At 41.0% G+C, this 18,123-nt stretch overlaps 1 protein-coding gene across 1 annotated transcript in view; it reads right to left on the bottom strand.

Moving 5' to 3' along the window:
• Positions 1-1,923: 1,923 nt before the first annotated feature.
• The window catches only part of TUBGCP3 (tubulin gamma complex associated protein 3), an 89,036-nt gene continuing 72,836 nt past the window's right edge, over positions 1,924-18,123 (bottom strand). Inside the window, exons 18-22 of the mRNA XM_045821546.1 lie at positions 17,342-17,430; positions 17,104-17,235; positions 12,307-12,447; positions 5,483-5,599; positions 1,924-3,046 (exon numbers count right to left, since the gene is read on the bottom strand). Of these exons, the coding sequence (XP_045677502.1) occupies positions 2,888-3,046; positions 5,483-5,599; positions 12,307-12,447; positions 17,104-17,235; positions 17,342-17,430 (638 nt within the window). The 3' untranslated portion in view covers positions 1,924-2,887. The remainder of the gene's footprint in view (positions 3,047-5,482; positions 5,600-12,306; positions 12,448-17,103; positions 17,236-17,341; positions 17,431-18,123) is intronic.

An 18,123-nucleotide genomic window follows, 5' to 3' on the forward strand; every position in this document is an offset into this window, starting at 1 on the left:
CCTTCCAGGTGGCTGTGCAGGGAAAGGTAAACTGCAAGAGGTGCCTGGTGAGTGAGCATCAGGTGCTGGGACTACTATGTAAACCACCCCTCCTGCACGCGGGGGCATGGGGGGGGGTGCCAACCAGAGCCTGAGGCAATCGTGCAGGGAAGCCCTGGTGCTTCAGCCTCAGCAGGACTGTGGCTGTTGGGTGCAAGTGCTCTTTTCCTAATAAATGACTAGTAACTTGGCTGTATGTGCCCTTCTGTCTGTATGTTCAAGTCTGGAGGGCACATTCTCCAGAGGATTAGAGAAATCACAATGCCATGAACTCTGCTGGTGACATACACCCAAGGAGGAAAGGCAGGCCCACTCCCCTCTTCAGTCAAGCCTATTAACCTAATGGGAAGTGAGGGACGGGAGTGTTTCCAACCTGAGGGTATCTGTGCCTTCAGCCATGGGAACCGAACTTCCTGGGCATAAGAGGTATCCTCAACGACAGAAGAGCTGGATTAAAGCTACTTTGAGCTGCCCAGGACAAGAGAGTTCACTCTACTGGAACATAAGAGTACCATTTATTAAGAACTTATTATGAGCCAGACCCTATGCAAACATTCTAATCTTTACAGCCCTGAAATGTTAGAGTGAGTACCATTCTCTGGGTGAAGAAGTGCCCCTCCCAGGGCAAAGCCAGGGGTATCTGCCTCCAGAGCTGATCCCCCCATCTCAATCACCAGTGTGGGGTCTCCCACTCATCAAACCCTTTGCTGACCTTGGTTGATGGGACCCCGCTCTGTGACAGCCTGCCTGTCCCTCAGTGACTTCTCCAGTGGGTCTGGAGTGAGCTCTTCCGAGGCCTCATTTAACCCCCACCCCTGCGCTGCCCCGACCCGCTGTGGTGCACAGCTCTGTCTGCCAGCCCCTCCACTCCGTGCTGAGAGAGACCTGCATCCTGCCCCTGCCAGGACTGTCCCAGCTCCACGCAGGGACCCCCGCTCAGAAGCTCCTCCATAACCCACAAATCCGGCCTAATCACCCTATGGCTCCTAAGTTCAGATGAAGTTTTAGTCCCCAAAGTAGAATTTTCTGGAGTGGTTTCTACTGAGGCTTATCTCTGGAGAAAGCTTCAAATAAAATACAAACAGGCTCCAAGGTAAAAAACACTTTGGGAAATTTCTCTTGGAGACACACAGTACACCATCATTTCTGGGAAGGTCTGCATAGAGAAACCTGCTTCAAAGTTCTGATGTTATAAACTTTATGCTGAAATAAAATGCAAATCCTAAGAAGTTTTGACCTTCAGCACGGACTCCTTTCAGCACAGCCAGGACTCCAAAGGAATCCGATGTGGATGCCAGGTGACTAAAAGCACAGTCATCCCCAGGTATCTGCAGGGGACTGGTTCCGGAACCCCCCTCCACACCCACACCCACACCCACACCCACACCCAAGGGTGCTCACGTCGCTTATGTAACATGGCACAGTATTTGTATACAACCTGTGCACAGCCTCCTGTACACTTTAAATCACCTCTAGATTACTGAAAGGTAAATGTTATGTAAATAATTATACTGTATTATGTAGGGGATAAAGACAAAAAAGAAAGCCTGTACATGTTCAGTACAGACACAACCATGTGGGCCCAATCACATGCCAGCAACAATGTAACTTTTCTAAACTGCTGACACCTTTGACCCGTGGTTTGTCAGATCTGCAGGCGGAGAACCCAGAGAGATGAAAGGCCGCCTGCCTCACGTGAACCCTGAGTGGTGCCACCCCCTCCCACTCTACAGTGACAGTTACACACGGTCGCATTTCTTGGCTTCACTGACGAAGTAATTCATACACTGAAGCGCATTAAATCCAGCTCCGCTGACCCGGCCCCCTCGACTCTGGCACGGGCACTGTGTCTCTGCAGACTGTTCAAGAAGGAACCAATACGTGTGAAACATAATTGCTTTTAATTTTCTAAGTTTTCACTTAAGCAACATAATAAAGGCAGATTTATGTGACTTGATATGATATTTTTACAAAAACATTTCCCTCCAACATCTGGTCAGTAGTATATAAATATTTACAATGAAAAAATAGGCAAGGAAAAAGGAAATCTTCATTATTCAAGTCAGTTTCTTCCCAATGCTTTATCAGAATTTTGAAAATAAAATACTTTAACTTTCTAGTCATCCATATTTACACACTGCTTCAGCTGATTGTTTCAAAAAATCTAGGTTTAAGGATGTTTTTGTACCACATCACTCTTACTTTGTTCTACGCTATTTTAGCAGTTATCTGAAAGAGTAAACTAAATATAAAAAATGTGAACTCTGAAGAGAAAAAAAGAATAAACATGTGTAAGTGCACTAAGATATAAAGGTTCTTATAGAGGTTAATATTTTACAACACTAAGAAACAAAATAAAATGCTCTATTTTCTCAGTAGAGACATTTTGTTTAGATTTGATTGCATTAACAAAAATTACCTCTAATGAGGATGTTAAAAAAATACCAATGACATTACCATCTTAACTGATGAGTGTCCATTGCCCCAATTTTCTCTAAAAGAAACTCGTGATTTTTTTAAAAAAGGGACAAATATAAATTATATCATGGAGAGCTTAAGAAGCCTCAACAAAGTGTGATATCTTTTAAATATGAAGACTTTAAAAAATCAATGTGAATAGTGCAAACCAGCCTATTTAATTTAGTGCTATCACAAATATTTTCAACTCCAATGTATAAAAACATGACTTTGCTTTGACCACACGTCATGCCATTGAAACACTGAAGTATTTGTGGGCAGGAATGGTGATACCCGCAGCATGCCAGTTGCCTGGAGAATTTAAATGTGAACGTTATGTCAGATAATGCAAGTAACAGCATCTGCAGCTCCCTGAGGGGGCAGGGGCAGTTCAGGTGTGGGAGCTGCGCCGCCCTCTGGTGCCCAGGGACACGCGGAGTCTGGGCTCTCTGGCCTTATAGTGCTCGTTAAAGTCCAACCGGAAGCTAAGGAACCGGAGACTTTCATCTGAACTGGTCGTCAGCAGCACCAAAAACTGCTGCACAATCCCCTAAAAAGAAACAGAAGTAATAAAATAGTCATTGCAAAAAGGAATGATTCACAAAACATGTGTCCCCCATTTTAATCCCATTTAGGGTTATTATCTCCTTCCAAACAAACACCCGTGATGGCAGTGTCCTGGGCGACGAGAACCTCTCCGGGAACCCCCGAGTTTACACCCAACTAATTAATGGAACCCACATTTGGAGAGATGCCCATTTTTACAAATACGAATTGGCAGCCAATAAATTTTATCTAAAAGAGCTAACCAATAGATGTTTCCATTTTGCCCTGAGTTCTACAAGAATAATCAAAACAGCAAAGCAACTGATGTTAAATGTCCTGTTCTTTTAATCTTAAAACTTCAGTGTTACACTTTCCATGTTTCATAGGAGTTATAAAGGAGGATTTAATCACAAAGCCCTGGTGGGACAGTAAACTGAAAACATATAAAATGGATACATGCTCTACACCATATTTTTAAGGTCCCAATGCCTTTCGCAGTCACCATCCTACAGGGTGGGGCAGAGTGTGGCTGTGTCACCTCCTCGCCCAGGGGACTTCGTAAGATAACAATATACGTCCGAGTTTACTCAGACTTCAACACGACAAAATCGCTGACTGCTCCTGCTCCGGGTTGCAGGAGGTCCTCAGTAACTACAAACTCCACCCCTCTCGGGTCCCACAGGGCGTAGCTGGCAGACATTCATTTATCTCTCCCAAGGAACTGCTGGTTCCTCTCCACACTTTTAGGTTTGGAAAAGTCCTTATCTGAACAGAAAAGGTTACCGAAACACCACCATACATGTCAATCCTTTCCAAACTCTAGCAGCCACCACTTTCCCTCTCCTTGCTTCTGGAGGAGTTTCTGGGAGCTGGTATGTGTGGAGACACATGAAGAGTAATTTCATACTCTAGCAAGCATATAGTGTGTACGTGTGTGCGTGTCACTTTGTCTTTCTAGGTGACTGAAGACTTACAAGAAAGTTCCTTAAGGAATTACATTGTTAAAAATATACATGTCTAATCACCGTGCTGTATGTCTGAAACTAACATAATATTGTGTGTCAGTTGTAAGTGAAAAATAAAGTTATTTAAAAATATACACAGTGACTTCTTGTAAAGTGATGAAACATGGTATGTGTGAAGCTCACTACAAGGAAATCTGTGGACCATCTCCTTCCGCAGGGCTGGGACTCTGGCCGCCCATTTGTAAGCAGTGCGTGCCAGCTGGCTGCTAGTGCTGCCCTTGCAAACACCGACACAGAGAGAAGAGAAATCTGAATGGCAATGATTTACAGAGAAGATTAAGACTGCAACAGAGGGAAAACCAGAACTATGCTGATTAAGGTTACTTTTTAAAAAATGTATTAAGTCTATCAGGAAAATGTGGAACCATCACTGTCCCTTTCAGAAACGAGCACAGGACACAGTTTTAAGTTTCATATTACTCCTCTGCAGTTGTACAACGATCTTAGATAACAGCGTGGAACTATTATTTGGTGTCCATTTTTAAGAAATATAAATACATACTGTATGTACAACATAATGTTCATTATCAAAACAATCCAATAAAGGTATTTCTGCACAGAACATAATACAGTCATTACCACCATTTACGAAACACGTTTTCAACAAAAATGCAATAGTAGGTCAATGTTAGAGTAAGACCACTTGCTAAAGGTACAAATTTCCCCCTTAGATATGCTCAGGACAAATATATAACTAAAAAACTATGAGGATCCCAGGAAGCAAACTATATGCCCATGGTAGAGTGTGGTGATGTTTCATTTTAAATTTTGAACCACATGACTCTAACATACAAAAACATAATTTTTAAAACTTTGATTTGTCTTTCTAATCAATTATTACCAATGGAATGGAAAAATTCTTCATGAAAATCTTTTCATCTGTATTTTCAGCATGAAGATCTCACTGACAAACAGATCCGATCGGAAACTAGACACACAAAATGGAAATAAAGAGCAGCACACAGGGGCTCCGCCGATCAGCTCCTCTCAGCAGCCACCGCAGACGTGTTCTCCCTGAGCTTCGCCCCCTGGCTGCCTTGGCAACTCAGCTCCACACACAAGCAACTTCTTGCATTTATGATCCTGGCATAGCTCCTGAGCCCTTGTCCCTCCAGGGCTCACAAAGAAGCCTGAGCTGCAGAGATGTACAGTGCTCCTCCCAGAGCTGCCTGTGCCCACCCCCCTCCCCCCCCAACACTGGGACCATCCCAGGCACCACAGGCCTGGCTGCACTGCAGGGCACTCAGACCTGAATCTCCCGGAAGGGTCGCAGCCAAGGGGTTGGGAACTACTGTGAGCACTACCCACAACTACGTTATTGAAATAACTTCTTTTTAATCATTTTGACAGCCAACTGCCAATTACAGAAAATGAGCAATGCAATCTGGACAGCATTTTCTTACTCTAATATGTACCTGGTAGAAATGTGTCAATATTCGCAGCTGGGAACACATTTTTGGTATAGATTCTTGAAATTCTTGAATCCTCTTGTTCTCCTCCTCTTCCTCCACTGCTGTCACGCCCCACTGGCCCTGAAGAGTCAGAAGTACCAAGCAACATTAAAATCGGGATGGAAGAGTGGGACTGAGAAGAACTGCCAGGAGTGGGGAGTGCGTGCTTCGTCCGTCCCTCACTGTACTGTTAAGAGCTTTCTGATGCCAAACTGGTCTCTAGCTTACTTTTTTCCCAATTAATAATGTACCCTGGAAATACATCAATACACATGAGTAAACACAGAACCTCCCCAATTGTTTTTAATAACTATAGCATTACACTTTATAACATGTAACAATTTAGAGAATTTGTCACAAAAAGTCTTTTGCTATTACTAACAATGCTGTAATAAACAGCCTTGTGTCTTTCCATCATCTTGCATGTGCTTTTGATACCTGCAGTGGACACAACAGTGGGACCAGACGGGTCCAAGGCCGGCACCCCGCAAACTCTGCATTAACTCTTGACTTTAATGGGAATGCCTTTTACCATTTCCCCTAAGCATGATGTATTTTCTTTTGTACTGCAGATACTTCCACCTACTTTATTTTTAAAAGATTGTTCTCAATCAATGGTGAATTTGACTAAATACCATTTCAGGCAGCACAGAAATTATCAAAGGAGTCTTTTCATCGACTGACACAGTGAATTACATTAATAGATTTCCTGAACGCTGGCATTCCTGAAATAAACCCAGTCTTGGTGAATTATTCTTTTAATATTCTATTAAATATTTTCCACCAATATTTCATGTAAGATTTTTTCCATTGATATTTATGATCCAGATTTGATCTTCTTTTTCCGTTTGGTGTCAGCTTCACAATGCTTCACAACCAGGATTTGGAGACTTTCCCTCTTTACGCCTAGAACAATTCTCAGGGCACTAGAGCTCATCACTGCTGACAGGCTTGGTAGTATTTCTCGGTGCTGCCCGGCCCAGTACATTTTAGGTGGCAGAGAGACTCAACTTTATCTCTTATTTAGTAGTTGTTCTGTTTAAAATTGCTTTCTCTCCTGGGGTCAATTCTGGAAACCTTAGAACATTACTAATTTCCTTCTGGAACATGGATGGTCTTTCTCACGTGTTCTACGTATTTGTGCTTCCCTCTCCCATTATCTATTAGATCAGTGAGCAGCTTATGCCCCCCACCCCACCTGTCCCTGGGCCCCCAAGAAAGAACGAGCTCTTGGGTGACACTCCCTTCTTTTGACTACTTGCCACTTCACTAATCTTTACTCTGGTCATTACCAAATATTTCCTCTGGCCTTTTTTAGGTTTATTTTACTGCTGCTTTTCTAATGTCTTGAGTGGGGTGTTTAGTTTACTTACTGTCATTCATTCTCTCTATTAATATAAGCATTGGGGACTTTCAAAATTATATACTGCTTATTTATGTGTACCCAAGCCTTCATGGTCTAAGAGAAACTGAACTGTACTTCTAATACTGGTGTGCTCGGACCCATTTCCTCTGGCATTTCCTACCTCTTGTTTTATGAGCACCGACACACTACACTGTTTCAGTCTCCACTGTGACTTGCACCTTCTTCTGTCATCACAAGGCATCCTCGTTCTTCTTTACCGCTTTTCGCCCCAAAGTGCAACCTGCTTTCCTTCAAAGAACTTCATTTGCTTACTACTCCTTGTCTGCTCTTTTTATTTTGTCTATGTTACTCTGTTCTGAGCATCTCTTCTACACCAACTAGTTCCCAAGCAATAGGTCTGCCCAGACAATGAGCCCTTCGGTCCTCTAACGAGCCACCCTCAGCGGTGGGCGGTCCAACTCACTTAGAGGGACCAGCCAAACACGGTCTATTGCTGAGAGTCCTGTCCTCTTATTAGATGGGTTTAACCCAGCTGCCTGCAGCAACAGGGTGGATATGTCAGTCTTAGTTCTGTCATCATATTTATAATATGCTTTCTGGTTTACCTGAGGGTAGAAATCTTTTGTTATATGTGTTTCTTTTGATAACCTGTAAGATTTATATTTTTGTTCTAATGGTTACCTTTATTATTAACTATATCTTCATAAAACTTATTACTGTCCTAATCTATTACTTTAAATGGCATTAACACTCTAACCTGAGCAATAATAATTAGTGTCCTCTTTCCTTTAGCCATCTGATTTTAGAAGACATTTTCATGTTTATATCTTTTAATATATTTATAGCTGTTTATGAGCTTTAAAAATTTATCTCTGGACACTGGGCTTTAAAAAATGATGAAGTTACAAAACATATTACCTCTTATGTCTTCTTCCCCTATCAGCTTTTGTCTTTTATTTTTAAAACAATTTTTAAATTTACTAATTTGGGGGGAGAGAAAGAGAGAGAAAGAGAGATGTGCCCGGCCCAGGGATGGAACCTTCAACCTTGGCACATCAGATAACACTCTAACCAACCGAGCTACCCGGCCAGAGCAAACAAAGTTTTCAAATATACTATTTTATTCTGTATAATGCATATCAAAAAGTATAAGAATCCTAAGTGGACAGCATGATCAACTGTCATGAAATGAATCCCCCCAGGCACCCCATCCAGATGGAGACAGAGCCCGACCAGCGCCCCGAGAGCCTGCTGCTGCCCCTCCCGCTGCCGCTGCCCCTCCCTTTGCCGCTGCCCTCCTCCTGGAAGCAGTTTTCAGGGGTGGGCAAACCAGGTTTCCAGCTGTGAGTACGCAAGGCAGAGTTTATTCTTGCATTACTATTTTTTATTATTGTATTATTTCCCCCCTGGATAACCCTAAATGTACTTTTGCCTACTCTGTAGCTAGGAGGAGGGAGGCCTGGGGTATCTGAGAATGATTCCTGCTGAGTATACTCTAGGAGTGAACACGCTGGGCCACAGCGTCCCTGAATTCAGCTTCAGTCAAAGGCCGGACAGAATTCCAAGGTGGCTCCACGAACTGACCTCTACCAGCAGGCTGTGGCAGTTCTGTTTCCCATATCTGCACCAACACTCGCTGTCTATTTTAAACATTTTGGTCATTCTGCTGGCGGTATGATGTATGTCACTGGGGTTTGACATCTTCATGTACCTGATGTTAATGAGAGTGAGTACCTTTATATGCATTTAAGGCCTATTTTCAATGGGGTTATCTTATTGATTTATAGACGCTCTTTATACATCTGGATAATCTGTCATGTTTATATAAATATCTTCTCACATTCTAAAGGCTTACTTTTCCATATTCCTAAGCAGTCTCTAATAGACATTATTAATTGTAGCATAATGATTAATCTTTCATTTCTTTTACAGTTACTCTCTGTTACCTTCTGAAAGCTTCAGCATTTTACCTTTCATGTCCAGATTTACAACCCACCTCCTAGTGGTTGTGTGAGTGTGTGTGTGAGTGTGAGCATGAGGCAGCATCGGGACACAGTTACCTAATACTGTTCACCGACGGTGCACTCCCCTCTGTTCTCAGCGCCACCTCTGTAGGGAACTCATGATCCCTAACTGCGTGGGGCTGTTTCTGGACATTCCTCCGTCCCACTGATTCGTCCTTCCTTGAGCCAACATCATTAACTACTGCAATTTTACATCCTGAGTATGCAGGTGTACTCAATTATCAACCCTCTAATTTTGTCCTTGTTTAATGTTATCTTTACTATGTTAGGCCCTATGTATTTCCACATAAGTATTAGAATTAAAGTATCATTTTCTACTAATAAATAAATAAACTATTGGATTAGAACTGGGATTACACTAAATCTATGTATCAATTCTCCAATCCATGAACTTGATACATCCGTCTATTTAGCTAGAGTTTTTACAACATCGCTCAGTGATGCAGTAGTCTGCAAACTTTTTTTGTAAAGAGCCAGAGAGCAAACATTTTACAGTTTGTGGGCCATATGGCCTTTGTTGCAATTACTCAACTCTACTGCTACAGCACAAAAGCAACCACAGGCAACACGTAAATGAGAGGGCATGACTGTCCTAATAAAACTATTAACAGAAACAGATGGGAGACCGAACCTGGCCTGCAAGCCTCCGATTGCCAAGCCCTGTTTTAGTTTTCTGTACAGAGGACATGCATGTATTTTATTACATTTTAATGTTCAATCAATGGCATTTCTTTTAAATTTTCACTCTTTGTTGCTGACAGGAAGATATACAATCATTTTTACATACTGACCTTGTTGCTACTACCTTGATAAATTGACATGAATTCTAGTAATTTATCTGAATACTATTTTGTATTTTTCTATATCTACAACCACGACTTTTGCAAAAAGAAAAAGGCAGCTTTCTTTCTTCCATTTTGTGTTTCTCCTTCTCGGAGTCTGACCCCAGCCAGGCCGCCAGTGCCACGCTGACACCACGCTGACGAGAGCAGGGGTGGCACCAGGCCTCCCTCCGCGCCCCGGGGGCACATCTGACACTGGACCATTAAGCATGCTCTGCCGCAGGTTTTTCAGACACACTTTTCACCAAATTTTACTTGGTACTATATGATTTTTCTCCATCTATTCAAATGATCATGATTTTTCTCCTTTAGTTTGTAAATGTGGTGAATTACAATATACTTATTAGAATGATAACAGAGCTTTGTGTTCTTGGAGTGAACTGGAACCTATTTGTACTGTCCTATCCTTTGGTAACTCACCCCTTCGGGATACTGTTTGGGCTCTCACACCCACGTCCCTGACAGAGAGCAACAAACCCAGACTTGTCTAAATGCTTTGTTTTGCAGATTTGACTTTGGAACCAGGTAACTTACACAATTAAATTCAATTTTGTTTTATAAATAAAAGCCATCCCTAAAAATTAAAAGAAAAAATGAAACCAATTAATCTAACTGTGCTTTGAGTTGGTGGCATAACCTGATGGGAGCATCACAACACGGAGTCTGTACCTGCTGGACACGCTGCTCAGAGCCTGTGCCGGTGCCGTATCGCTAGCGGTGGTACGTGGAGTCTTGTTCTGAGAGAGCTGTGTGTACACATGTGTTCTCTGTGTTGTGTGAGTGTTGACAGAGAGCAAATAACTGAGTGTGCTGCTGGAAACCAAGAGCTCCAATGTTTAAGATATTAAAAAAGAGAGCCCTTTAGTCCAAAATTTGAATTTAAAATATCATTATAAAAGTAGGAGTTCTGAAAAGTAGATATTTAGGGAAGCGTTTTGCCCAATAGCAGCATGAGGGGAAGGAAAAAGGCAAAATGCAGGGAGGGAAGCAAGCAGAACCAACTTCTGTCAGGCTCAGGGTTGGTTACACTCAGCCACCTCAGAATTCCAAAATCTATTTGTGAGTCTTTCTGCATAATCTCTTTAAAACTTCAGTGGACCTTAGTTCTAAATGATTGCTTCATAAATCATTTTGCCTACTAAGTTAAAATAATTTCTCAAATAGTTTCAGTTTTTAGATGTCCTACGGTATCCCTGAGCATATCTGAATAAAACACACCGAATAAACCTGACTTATTACATAGACCTTGTTCAACTCCGGCGCTGATAGTTAACAATCTGGAGAGAGAATCATCAGCTCCCACACAACTGGCCACTATCCTAAGGACTGATTTTTGCAGATTTATGTAGTTTAGTTATTCTCTGAAAGGGCCAATTCTCTGGAGCATGGGGCAGTTTTAAAAATCACAGCAGTGGCTAGCATTTACTGAACACTGACTAAATGCTAAACAACTGACATATATTATTACCACATGTAAGTTAGTAACTCACTCCTATTCTACAAAAACGGAACTACGTCTTAGAGAAGTGAAGTCACCAGAAGGCCCCAAGCCAGAGAGTTCCAGTTGGCTGAACTTCAGGCTGCCTGGTATGGGCGTGCCCCTCTGTGCACGCAGATTCCATCAGCTCCCGGTCACAAGCCTTCACTGTCTGCAACATGGATGAGGCAAGCACTCCTGTTTCTAAAACACCCAGGAGAAACAACTGGTGCTCCAAACTGTAAATCTTTTAGGTTAAAGATGACCCTTTATCACTAACTTTAGGGGAAAAAAAAGACTCAAAAATAAAACTAATCAAAATGTATTAACTGAAAAAAATGTCAGCATCCCAAGAATAAGCATCTTGAAAAAGTAAAAGATTATACAAATTACATCAAATACAAGAAATCTCGGCCCTGGCTGGCGTAGCTCAGTGGATTGAGCGCAGGCTGCAAACCAAAGTGTCACAGGTTCGATTCCCAGTCAGGGTATATGCCTGGGTTGCAGGCCATGACCCCCAGCAACCGCACATTGATGTCTCTCTCTCTCTCTCTTTCTCCCTCCCTTCCCTCTCTAAAAAATAAATCAATAAAATCTTAAGAAAAAAAAAGAAATCTCATAAAGACCTAAACTTGCTCAATAATTCTTCATAATTCAAGGTCATGGAGGACATAAAATACGTTAGCAAGGTCACTGAAAATAGCCATAGTGCAAAAATTTGGTTCATATATGTATATGTATCCATCAGCTTCAAATAATAAAGCAATGCAGAGTCAGGGTCATACTCTGAGGGGGTACCAATACATCCGAGTACAAATATCCGCATCTCAACACTAATGAAAAGTGGCAAGAAATTTGTGATTCTCGTGTATGTTGTTTGTTACTTCTCAAACATGACGGTAGTGAGGGTGACCACTTCCTTTAAAACAGCACTTCCTCAGGACTCCAGGTGTGGATGTGACCCAGTCTCAGCTTTAAGAACATTTATTTTGGCATGAAAATTATTTGTTGCATTTGTGATTATAATGGCAATACATTCATTATTTAAGTTGATAAATCCACTAGTATAAAAACCATACCTCAGTTTCACGCTGCTTCTTTTTCTCCTCAAACTGTAATCGTCTCTGCAGTTCCTCCAGGGCTGCTCTGTATATTGCATCCTGAGTGTTCTGAAGCTCAATGATTTGATCAAACACTGCTCTAAGTTGGTTCAAAAGTGTCTAAAGAGAAAAGACACTCTTTTTAAACAAATGGAGCCTCAACATACTTATCACCAAGTTTTTCAAACAAAATGTTGGTAATTAGTAATAAGATACTATAAAACAGGTATCGACTCACATCTCAAAATGCCTATCAGTTGTTCATTCATTATTAAACATTTACTGAACATCTACTATGTAGCAGCACTACACCAGGTCCTGGCAAAACCCCATAATTCCATATTACCATAGTGACAGCTGTCCGACACACCCCCAGTTCTCCATGCAGATCAGCTCCAAACCTCACAAAAACCTTATAAACTCGGAAGTGCTGTCCCACATTTCACAGTTCATAGGAAGTAGCTGAGTTAGGAGTTGGACTATTCCACAGTTCAGAAAGGAAAGGAATAGAAAGTATTTCAAGGGTTGTTGTTTTTTTCTTTGTTTGGTGATTCATACCAAAACCAAACATCAAGAGTACAGGAAAGGAAATTCTTAATAAAACATTTTCTAAGAAATTCAGCAAGGTTTTAAACAGGTGTCACATTTTATACCAGGAATGAAAAGACAGTTGATCTTTAAATGTTTTGAAAACTTATCAGTGCCACAATACGTTTCTCTAGGTCACTGCTTATGTGCTGCACAGTGGTCTTCAGTGCACAGCTACCGCATTTTAGTGATTCTCCTAGTGCAGCAGAGGAAGAGGAAGGAAACAGACTGAGATCTACAGTACAAAATCATTTATGTAAATAAAAAATATATCCATGCAAAATACACACACACACATCCACCCTGGTTATACAGCAGGCACATTGACACAGGTGCCAACAGTGAGGGTCAAGGTGGGGAACCCAGCAAACATGAGGTCTTTCCCCGACTGACAACAGTGTGCCACAACTGAAGAGGATTAACTCTATCTTCTGCCATCTCAGGTTTTGGGTTTTTTTTTTTACCATCAACATTTGAGGAAGAAAAAAAGATAATTTTGATAGTTCAGGGGGAAAAAACGATGTGTTAAAATTTAACACCACTCATGGTTTATATAAAACATCTAAACAAACCAGGACCTGGATTTGATAAAGGTCCTATCAGACGCCTGGGCAAACAAACATCACAGTCAACGGTGCGATGATACATCTCTTTGATGCCAGCATTAAGCCAAGGAGGCCCACGGGTGCTCCTAGCAACCTAAGCTAAGACCTTAAGGTGAGAAAAAGCAGCAGAAGGCACACCCTGTGGAAAGACACAAAACTGTCTTTCTTTGAATAAAACAGGATCTACGTAGAAAATAATGGAATAAAAAAATGGATAAGAGATCAAACAAAAGAATAGCATTCCTATAGACCTGCCAAATTCCACAAAGTAATAATCTAACAAAAGATTTGCAAGATGTTTGTGGGAGAAGAATGTTACGACTTTACTGAGAAGCATAAAAGAAACATAGAAAACTCGAGAGGCTCCGAGACCACGAATAGGAAGATACGATACGGCTGGACTAACTCTGTGGCTGAAAACTCTCGGAGATGGCAAGGACATTTGCGAGACCATCCCCATCCCTGTTGTCTGATGCATGCGGGCTCAGCCCTGCAAAAATACTTCCCTTTGTGAGGCAACAGGAATACTTGGGTTCAAATTTCGTTTACTAACAGTTGAGCTAATGTCTGAAGCCTAAGTAAAACAAAACTGAAATTACAGAACAACCTATTCAAGAGAACTCAGACACTGCAAAACGGATGGTTCGTGTTCTTGGTAATTTACTACAAGGTGCTTGTGGGAAACAACAACGGTGCAGACTTGGCTCGTCGGACAGAAAGACCTGACCATGCCCCGTGGTCCCTCTAGTTAGGCAGCTCTGAGATTCACATAGTCATCGCTCTGCTTATTTTAAAAGTTGTCTGCTCTTCTAACAAGCAAAGCAGAGACAGACTCATAGATGGGAGCTGATGACAGCTAGTGCGGGGTGGGGTAGGGAGTGGAGGGATCGAGCAAAAAAGAAAAAGGACTCATGGATGTGCACAACAGGGTGGTGATGGCTGGGGGAGGGGGCATAAGGGGACTAAACTGTAACAAAAAATATAATAAACATTATAAATATTTTTAAAAGTCTGTTCTTTTGAAAGGATTGTATTTTGTTTTTTAATAAAATAAAGGCAAAACAAAAGATGAAGATGGTATAATATTTTGTTTTAATAGAGATTTATTTCCTCTAATTTGTTTCTTTATTGTAGTGAAATAAAAATTCATTACTTTTGAAGGAACTAATTAATCTATGAGGTATTTACTGCTGTTTACTTCAAGCTAAGGATGCAACATGGGCTTCTGTCAGCAATCTATTCATGGAGGATTAACTACAACAGTGTGCTCTGTGGAGACGTCCATTTGCACAACTTACTGTGTGATTTTTCTCAGCTTTGCACAAATAAAAACCGCAGAAATGTACACACACACCCACAACTGTCCTGCCACAACCTACAACTTCAAAATTATGTGTATGAAACAGCCTTGTTTTTCTTAGTAAGTGATATAATAAAAAATACTAAATTTATGTCAATAACAGATTGTTTAATACAAGGGCAAGCAAAATTAGGTTTACAGCTGGGAGTAAATAAACAATTTATTCTTATATTATTGTTTATTAATTATAGCATTATTTATTTGTATTACAATAGTAAACCTCCTGTTGCCCACCACTATATATTGGGGTCCTTAAAAAACAAAACTCCTACAGTCTTATTATTTTAGACAAACCGCCAAATGATAAGTGAAACCATCAGCGAGGGATCACTCCAGAAACAATCATTAAGCCATCAGCACAAGGACTCCTTTGGGGAAGTTAGTCAGGACCAACTCACACATAAACATTCCATCGTCACAAGACAATAATGTCACCTGCAAAAATTTTTCCTCCCTTTCATTCTGTTCATATCAGTGGGAATGTTTCAGAGGCAAGAAGTCTGACTACTTAACTTGTTTCATACAGAACAGCCATACATGGATGTTGGTTACAATTCCTGTTATCAGTTACATGAGTGCTCTGTATTTACCAGTCAGACTTGATGTCAGCGTGGATATAATCCTCAGTAGTTCCACGTTTTCTGAACAGCATTAAGTCTAACAATCACAAAACTCTATAAAATATACACACGCAAGATGACTTTCAATCATTTAAAAACTCTAACAACTGTCACGTATGTTCCAGGTACTATGATGAACAGTGTAAGTGAATTACATAATTCAGTTCTCACGAATCTCTGCAGCAGAGATAAGTAACCATGCCCTTTCAGGACACTGAGAACACTGGGGTCAAAGCTGTGAAGTGGGACTGAGACCTCAACCCATCTGTCTGCCTGAGGAGCCCTGTGCTGTCTGACTAGGACTCCTGGGATGTACATGTCAATGAATGCCTCGCACCCAGGAAAAATGTCGTATGTGCTACTGCATCAGCTCATCTGAGAGAGTTTCAGGACGCTCATCCACTGGAAAACAAACGTGCCAACTGACACACTTCACAGAAACCGTAACTCCTATGACCTCAGCCCCACAAAGACAGGGTTTAGCAATAGTCATAGAGGATAAACAGTTTGAGATGTGCATTTTTTAAATTACTAACTACATTCGGAGTATTCTAAATTACTTTCATGCCAGTATTTCAATACATTTATCAAAACCATTCGATAAAGATGCATCTTTGACCTAAGCAATTCTTTCACACATATGATCAGTAATTCTTCAGCAAATATCTATTTTCCCAGCCATAGTTAGCTAACCAAGATACACTAAAAATTTAGACAAAATTAAAGTTCTTTCAAGCACTGTGTTTTCCATAGAAGGATCCCTGAAGAGAGTGGAGGTTTAGTAGTAAGCAGCCCTCTGCAAATCCTAAAATTTCTTTGAAGTTGCACATTTAATGTCAAAAAGCACTTAAAATTTTGCCTCCTAGTTCACAATATGTTTGTTCAAGTATAAACAAGGTGTTCCTTGTTTCCCCACATTTAACATTAAAACTCCCAGCAGACTAACCACATGGAACATGCAACTGTTAGAATAGGGGTCTAAGGAAAGGAATGTTAGCACAAAAGCATGGTACCTGGGAAATGCTTAGGGTTTAACTAGACAAACAGCCTGCTTTCTAACGCATGCAGCCAGATGCTGACTTACTGAAGGCAAAACACAGAGAAGACCATTATCCCCAGGTTAAGAAAATGAGCGTGTGGCTGGAAGGGCCCTGCCTTTTCTCAAATCGTTCTCCTGGACTCTCAGGCAGGTTACTGCTTTGTTTTTACAGTGCCTCAGTTGGCTTGTTTTGTTCACACATTACCCCTCCACAATCAAAGCCATCGCTCATGATTAGTGTTTCTCTTTTGAACAACCACAAGAGGATAGTATTACACCTAGGAAATGAATGGGCATTATTATATTCTTTACTATTTTGACACCCATTTTAGAGCACATTCTAGTTTCAGCACTATTGTTTCAATTCTGCTCCCAAACAAAATGTTCATGATGTTGAACAAACAATATGTTCAAGTGCACCTTGAACTATTAATAAAACGGCCCTCATCACTACTAGTGTGGGGGCACCAGGCAATTTCTAAGATTCTCCATTTGACAGGAACCCAAGAAAAGAAGACTGTGGTTATCTCTGCTTCTTGTTTCTAAGCCGCACATCAACCTTACCCTGGACTCAGCGTCCAGCAGACACCGGGAGATGATGGTGTCCAAGAACACCTCGTGCGCTGCGATGATGTGGTCCAAATCTTGGGCCTGCTGCACCTTGTTCCAAAGTTCATCCCAAGAACATTCCAGCACCTAGGAACAATAACATAAAACTTAGGGATGAGGTTGTGTTCTTGTAACACCACAGTCCTAAGACATGACCTATTTAAACTAAAATCAACGAATGATTTGCATATACCTCAAATGTAATGTAATACTGCATTTGATGAATGAAATGGACCATCTCAGACGCCAGAATGTGACAGTGATGCAGCACCCCAGAGAACTCTGCAAAAGAGTCAAAGAACTGACGTTAGACCCCACAGGGAATACACTTAAAATCAACACAATGCTCTCCCCCGTGATATCTGCAATATATCTTTTAAAAAAATCGACTAGCTTTAACTCTTGGCCCCTTAAAACAAGAAACAACCTTTACATAATCAATTTCTGTGCTATTCAAGCTAAACAAAGACTTAGCTATCTCATCAAGTAGCAATATATTACTTCACAGAATATAAGGACCTAATAAAGAATGGCATAAAATAAAATAATTGTATTTGAAAATTAAATAGAAAAATTTTATCTTATAATAACACAATATCTTGAATAAACATAAGCTCAATTTTATGGCTTCTTTACAATTAATCTGCCCACTATGCATGAAACATTTACTATTCCCTAGCTATTTGGAAACAAAAGTGACATTTCCTTAAGGACCTGAATGTGACCTTGTCACCTGAGAAAAACATGAACCTTGCAGGGAGGCGGGCCTGAGCCCAGACTCCACTTCTATTCTTAACGAGATTATAAAACCATCAAAAGGCTTGAAGGTCACCACGGAGCAGCCAATCTCTGCTTGCATTTTTAATTTTTTTGTTCAAAGACTCCACCAGAGTATGATGGGACACTATTGTACATGAGGGCTCAGTCAGAGATGGGTCAACAGAGGAAGGACTACAAAGAGGTTTTAATATGGGT

The sequence above is a fragment of the Phyllostomus hastatus genome, unplaced genomic scaffold, assembly GCF_019186645.2.
Source record: "Phyllostomus hastatus isolate PE091 unplaced genomic scaffold, TTU_PhHast_1.1 phas_scaffold_46, whole genome shotgun sequence".
In the NCBI taxonomy this organism is placed as follows: domain Eukaryota; kingdom Metazoa; phylum Chordata; class Mammalia; order Chiroptera; family Phyllostomidae; genus Phyllostomus; species Phyllostomus hastatus.